Source organism: Drosophila montana, unplaced genomic scaffold (assembly GCF_035044405.1).
Source record: "Drosophila montana isolate Dmon_TW-CO22-7 unplaced genomic scaffold, ASM3504440v1 contig_3175_1, whole genome shotgun sequence".
NCBI classification, from domain to species: domain Eukaryota; kingdom Metazoa; phylum Arthropoda; class Insecta; order Diptera; family Drosophilidae; genus Drosophila; species Drosophila montana.
In genome coordinates, this window is record NW_026998052.1 from 239,466 (window position 1) to 246,544 (window position 7,079).

The window sequence follows — 7,079 nt, forward strand, 5'->3', positions numbered from 1 at the left end:
AAAAAAACAGCTGATACCTATCGATAGCCTGGCTGTGCTAAAGTCACGTCTATCGATGAGCTTGTGTTATCGATTACCTGTCTGCTTGGTTGCCATGGCAGCTATTGTTTGGGCCCAAACAAAACGTAAATAAAATGTAAAAACCAGCAAACGATGCAGCTGCTTTAAATGAAAAAAAATGCGTGGCGTTCTAAAATGGTTGGAGCGCATCGAGTTTCCGAATACCAAAGATGAGAATACCAGGTACAGGAGCCAAACAAAGTAGACAACCACCTGTGGCGTAATTTAAACTTCTTGTAATCCCTTCCAGCGTACATTCGATTTGCTACTCGCCCGATGGCAGCCAATTGGTGGTGGCCGCGGGTGAGCGTTTGCTCATCTACAATCCAAACGACGGCTCCTTGCTGAACACCCTTAAGGCGCACAAGGATATTGTCAATGCGGTGGTTTATTCGCGCGATGGCAAACGCTTTGCCAGCGGCGCCGCCGACAAAATGGTCATTGTGTGGTCCCCGCAGCTGGAGGGGCTGCTCAAGTACTCGTAAGTACGACAACATTAACATGGCACAACATTTAACCCAGCTCTCTTGCCACAGCCACGGCGACTCCATTCAGTGCATGTGCTTTAATCCCGTCTCGCATCATTTGGCCTCGTGCTCGACCTCGGACTTTGCCTTCTGGTCGGCGGATCAGAAGGCTGTGCAAAAGTATAAAATTGGTTCGCGTGTGAATGGCTGCGCCTGGACCAACGATGGACAGTATTTGATTCTGGGCCTGACCAATGGCAGCGTATCCATACGCAGTAAACTGGGCGAAGAGAAGGGTCGCATTGATCGTCCTGGTGGTCCCAAAAGCTCCGTGTTTAGCGTACAGTGCTGTCCGGCAAATGGCGCTGGCAATGTGGACACCATTGCCATTGCCGACTGGGGCCAGACGCTGTCGTTTCACACGCTCAACGGACAAATGATTGGCAAGGAGCGTGCCCTGGGCTTTGATCCGCTCTGCATGCAGTACTTTCCCAATGGCGAGTTCTGTGTGGTTGGCGGCTGCACGGAGAGTTTGCACTTCTTCACGCGCGATGGCGTTCGCCTGGGCACACTCGGCGACGGCTTCGACTCGTGGATCTGGTCGGTGGCACTGCATCCGAATGGCCAATCCTACAGCATAGGCTGCCAGGACGGCACACTGGCCTGTTTCAACATTGCCTCCAGCACGGTGCATGCTTTGTACCGGGAGCGTTATGCCTTCCGGGAGAACATGTGCGATGTGATAATTCAGCATCTGATGTCGGGTCAAAAGGTGCGCATCAAGTGTCGCGATCTCGTCCAGAAAATAGCCATCTATAGAAACCGCCTGGCCGTGCAGCTGCCGGAGCGTGTGGTGCTCTACGAGCTGAGCTCCACGGAGAACCAGCCCATGCACTACAAGGTCAAGGAGAAGATCCAGCAGAAGTTCGACTGCAGCCTGCTGGTCGTGTGCGGGCTGAATATTGTGCTGTGCCAGGAGAAGCGGCTGCAGTGCCTGGACTTTGACGGCGCACTGCAACGTGAATGGATCATGGACTCGTTCATACGTTATATTAAGGTGACAGGCGGTCCGCCGGGTCGCGAGGGTCTCATGGTGGGCCTGAAGAACGGTCAAGTGTTTCGCATATTTCTGAACAATTCGCTGCCGCTGCTCATCACGACGGCGGTGTCGCCGGTGCGTTGCTTGGACATCAATGCGAATCGCAGCAAAATCGCCGTTGTGGACGATGCTGGACGGCTGGTGGTGCGCGACTTGCTCAACGACAGCATACTCTATCAGGATGTGGGCGTGAACAGTGTCACCTGGAACACATATCTGGACACGATGCTCTGCTACACGCACACCAGCGGCGGGCTGAGCGTGCGCGTCGGCAACCTGCCGCCCAGGGCGCCACAGAATATGCACGGTGTCGTGGTGGGCTTATGTGGAGCGACTGCCTTCTGTCTGCGCGGCAACATAATGCACAATACGCCGCTGGCTCTGGGCGCCACCATGTGGCAGTTCATCGAGGCCGGCCTGTTTGAGTAAGTGGCAACTTAAGAGATTTATACCCTTACCTAATCTTCTGCTCCTCTGCTCTAGTGAGGCCTACCAGGTGGCCTGCCTTGGTGTCACCATCAGTGATTGGGAGGGCCTGGCTCAGTCTGCTATGGAGGCGCTGCACATAAATATTGCACGCGATGCCTACGTCAAGGTGCGCAATTTGCCCTGGCTGAAGGTCATCAGCGAACTGCGGGAGCAGCAGCAACGCGGAGCAGTCCCGAAGGAGGTGCTCCTCGGCGAGAGCTGTGCCTTTGCCGGCAAATTTAAGGAGGCGGCACGTCTGTTTCTCAAATGCGGTCAATCCTCGCGTGCCCTGGAGATGTACACAGATCTGCGCATGTTTGATTTGGCCCAGGAGTACCTCAAGGATGGCAGCGAAGTGGAGAAGCGTGAACTGGTGCGCAAGCGCGCGGAATGGGCATACTCTGTCAAGGAACCGCGCGCAGCGGCTGAGCTGCTGCTCTCCGCTGGCGAGCATCAAAAGGCCATAGACATTGTTGCCGAACAGGGCTGGGCTGATGTGTAAGCGCAGTGCTAAGACCAAGCTCTGTACATATTTAATTGTTGTTCTGTTTATTTTGCAGGCTCTATGATATTGGCCGGCGTCTGAGCCTCAGCGAACGCGACGCCGTGCAGTCGGTGGCACAGAATCTGAAGATGCTTAAAGCTTTGCCACTCGCCGCTGAAATGTTCAAGAAGCTGGGCGACGAGGCGCAAGTCGTGCAGCTGCATGTCGAGGTCCAGGACTGGCCAGAGGCTTTTCGCTTGGCGGAGGGCTTGCCACAGCTGCTGCCCACGGTGCACTATCAGCATGCACAGTGGCTGGCAGAAACGGATCAATTTATCGAGGCGCATCAGGGTAAGGACTCTACACTAGACGATAAATCTATATAGGAGTCATATATTGCTTATTGTTACATTTCATCATTAGCTTATCTGAAAGCTGGCCGCACCAAGGATGCGAATCGCCTGTTGAAGCAGCTGAGCAACACGGCCATTGCCGAGGAGCGCTACCTGGATGCCAGCTACTTTTACTGGCTGCTGGCTAAACAGTATCTGGACATCTATCACGAGAAACCGTATGACTTTGCCTGACTGCCGTATTGTAATCCCTCTAAAATGATTCTCTCTCCCTTTTTATAGGGAACAAAATGCCATTGATCACCATCTGAACGAGTACAAAAACCATTTGCGCATTGCCAAGGTCTATTATGCCTACAGCGTCATCTACAACTATATGAAGGAGCCATTTACAACCTATTCGCCCGTCAGCCTCTTCAATGTGAGCCGTTTCATATTCAATGAAGTGGAGAACAAGGGCGCACCAAAGGGCGTCAGCATGTTGTATGTTTAACTTCTATATATATATAAAGAAATATGAAGAATCATAATTGTTGTGGAATTACAGCTCGGTGCTGTTCACGCTGGCCAAACAGGCCAAGCTGCTGCAGGCCAACAAGCTGTGCCTGCTGGTCAATAAGCGCCTGCAGTCGCTCAAACCACCTGCGGGCGTGCAGGAGCAAATCGATGTGAGTTAACATTATATGCGAGAGTTTGCTCCGACTGATCGGTGGGTGCGGTACGCATATACACTTGCATGCATATGTGCATGCATGTATGTATGCATGCATGCATGCATGCATGTATGCATGTACGCATGTATGTATGCACGTATGCGTGCATGTACATATGTATGCATGTTTGCATGTTTGTGTACATGTCTGCACATATATGTATGCATTTATGCTTGTATATATGAACATGAATACACATATACATAAATACACAAAAACATACATAAATACACACAAAGATACATAAACACACACATAGATATGCATATACATACAACTACATATATACATCTACATACATACATCTGCATGCATACGTCCACATACATACATACACATGCATACACCTACATACATAAATCTACATACACATAAACCTACATACATACATGTACATACATACATACATCTACATACATATGTACTTACCCGCCCTACCGCCTCCTGCTTCACCGCGACAAGTTGCTCCTCCACAGGCCGTTCAGCAAGGCCTACTTGAATTCTTGAGAATCGAGGAGGAGAGCACTTGGTAGAAATTCGTTATATTTAAATTTGCAGCACAGCGATAAATTTGCTTGGCCTCGTTTGATCTTAGAAAAGAAACATGCATGCACACATACATACATGCATGCATGCACTAACACACACACGCCCACACACACACACACACATACATACATACACCCACATATATATAATACTTATATGCCTTCGTACATATTCACAGCTAAATTTCCTGAACAGCAAGGCCTGCAAAAGCGGCTTCAATGATCCCGAGGAGCTGCTGCCCTTGTGCTACAAGTGCTCCAACTACAGCCAGCATTTGAATAACAATACTTGCCCCACCTGCAGACAGGACTACATATTTTCCTTTGTTTCATTTGGTGAGTGAGACGAAAACCACACAACTCTCAATGCTTACATTATCCTTGTTGCCTTGCAGAAATCTTGCCCTTAGTACAATTCCATCCGGAGGTGGATATTACCGATGCCGAGGCGGAACGTCTGCTGCTGGCGCCCACCAAAAATGCCGAGGATGCGGATCCATTTAATGAGGATGTGGCCAGCGCGCTGCCACTGAGTTTAGATCGCAATGCATTGCGCGCGATTGATCCCAATCATGTGCTGATACTGAAGCGACAGGATAAGCACATACGCAACATATATTATCGCAATATATTGCCCGATCTGCAGGTTACCTACTGCTCCGAGTGCCTGCTGGTAAGAGGCGAGAGCTTCTTAATGCTTCAAATATTTCCATTTAATTCATGCATATTTTCTAGCTTTTCTATGCGGAGGACTTTGAGCTGCAGGTGCTGCAAAAGGGCCATTGTCCGTTCTGTCGCACTTCGTCGGATAAGCTGCTGGAAGAGTTTTGAATGGCACACAGAGTGCAAAGTAGGAATAAGAATTGTATTGTTAGCTTATGTCTAAGGCTGTACGTGATGTATTTCCCATATCCGTCCCACAATTAGAAAGTAATTACAAAATTGTTAACTAACAGTTAAAACCTCTTTTTGGTCAGTTGTTGTATTAGGCCCACGTCTCCTCCTGATAGCGTCGTTGTTTTATCAGCTGCTCCATATGGAGCGCATCGTTGTCCAGCGCCTCAATAAATGCTTCTCGAACAGCTTTTGGCATATTGTTGGAGCTGCCTGCCACATAGACATAAGCATTCTGCTCCCTAATCAGCTTGGCCAGGTGGGCGGCGGACTCTTTGATCAGATGCTGTACATAAACCTTATTCTCCTGGTCGCGCGAGAAGGCTACATGAACCTCCACACTTTGATCAACCTGCCACGCCTGAAAGTCCTCCATAAAGTGGTAATCTTTAGCCTTGTTGCGGCAGCCAAAGAACACAACAAGTGGACCCGTATTGTGGCCCAGCTTCTGCAGATGCAGCCGCTCCTGTATAATGCTGCGAAAGGGCGCAATGCCTGTGCCGGGTCCAATCATGATAAGCGGTGTTTCCGGCTCTTTGGGCCAGTTCATGGTGCCGGGCTTGATAGCGGCGCGCAGCTCCTCGCCCGCCTTCAAGCCCTTTAGCCAGTTGGAGCACAGGCCCAAGCGCGGCGTATGCATTATGGTCTTGTAATTGACCACGGCGACTAGCAAATCGAGCGTGCCGCTTGAGGCAGCCGACGCAATGGAAAAGCTGCGCGTTTGTATTAAAGGCATCATTTCGAATAGGTGCGATAGCGTCAGCTTGGCCATGGCCTGCCGAAAATCACTCAACAGCTCCAAAAGCGTGCGACGCGGTCTGTTCACATAGGCTATCAGATCGTCCAGACCTTCTGCGCTGCAAAACTCCAGGAGTTTCTCGCGCTCCATCTCATCCTCACAGTTCTGTGCGAGCACCTCAAGCAAGCGTTGCCTGGGCCTGGCGCTCAAGTCCCAAATATACTTGGCTGCCTGCTGCAGCGATATGGGTGTGGCGTAGGGCAAAGGCAGCGGCAAATCCGCGTGAGCGCTGCTCACTTCGACCACCGTGCTGGCATTAAAGTCGAGCTGATGTTCTTTGAGCAAATCAAAGAACTCCTGAATATGTTCACGGCTATTTTGTGGCTGCACTTCGAGCACATCGCCTGGCTGCCAGGTGGGCGTCTGCCCGCTGTTGAGACGCAGCAAACGCACATCCTGAAAGTGATCCTCAGCTGTGGTGCGCGTGTTTTCTATTAATTTGAAGACGTGTGCTTCCTGCCGCTGTGTCCAATGCAGGCGCTCCTCATTTAGATCGGGCTGTTGCTCCAGCACCCGCACCTTCCACCGCTTCACAATCTCCTGCTCCGCCTGTTTGCGCACGGCCGATGTGCTGCTCAGTGCCTGCCACAGATCCGCTATCCAGGCAAGCGATGTGCCCAAGTGGCCGTAGTCATGCTGATCGTCACATAGGCCGAGCGGGCAAATAGATTTGGCGCCTAGATTCAGCAGGCGCTTGTGCAGCTTTTTGGCGGCATAATTGAATTTTGGGTAACTGGAGTCACCGAGTCCAAGGCAAGCGAATTGTAGACCCTCCAGTGAGTTGCTGGGCAAGCTGCGTTTGAGTAGAAAGCGCCAGGCTTGTTTCATATTGTCGGGCTCCGTGCCATCGCCGGTGGTGGCCACCACAAAGATCACAAGGCGCTCCTCTATCAACTGCTGCATATTGTAATCCTCAAGAGCGAGTACTGGGCCCTGGAAGCCCCATTGACGCGATTCGCGCCATATCTGTTCAGCCACATCCTGTGCGGTGCCAGTTTGACTACCATAAAGAACCAAAATACGCATAATTTTTAATATAAAAGAATTTCGAAAGGGAATGTAATTCCAATTGGACACAAAGCCGGCCACGGTCAGCTGTTCTAAACACAATGCTCGCAGTGTGTAAGGTAGCGTCCAGCTGAAAGCATTTAAATTTAAATTTAATATAATTAAATTTGATTTTAAGCTAATCAG

The 7,079-nt window shown here is 50.4% G+C and overlaps 2 protein-coding genes across 2 annotated transcripts; one reads left to right on the forward strand and one right to left on the reverse strand.

Annotated features, from left to right (window-relative positions):
- Positions 1–35: 35 nt before the first annotated feature.
- On the forward strand, positions 36–5,145 carry Oseg1 (intraflagellar transport protein Oseg1). Its single transcript, XM_064686175.1, has 11 exons — positions 36–243; positions 311–541; positions 597–2,051; positions 2,110–2,592; positions 2,655–2,929; positions 3,002–3,149; positions 3,214–3,414; positions 3,479–3,599; positions 4,372–4,528; positions 4,588–4,865; positions 4,928–5,145. The coding sequence occupies exons 1-11, from the start codon at positions 179–181 to the stop codon at positions 5,021–5,023; spliced, it is 3,510 nt and encodes a 1,169-aa protein (XP_064542245.1). The 5' UTR covers positions 36–178; the 3' UTR covers positions 5,024–5,145.
- On the reverse strand, positions 5,069–7,007 carry LOC135431202 (NADPH-dependent diflavin oxidoreductase 1). Its single transcript, XM_064686188.1, has one exon. It carries the CDS (start codon positions 6,909–6,911, stop codon positions 5,178–5,180), a length of 1,734 nt encoding a protein of 577 aa, XP_064542258.1. The 5' UTR covers positions 6,912–7,007; the 3' UTR covers positions 5,069–5,177.
- Positions 7,008–7,079: the final 72 nt, after the last annotated feature.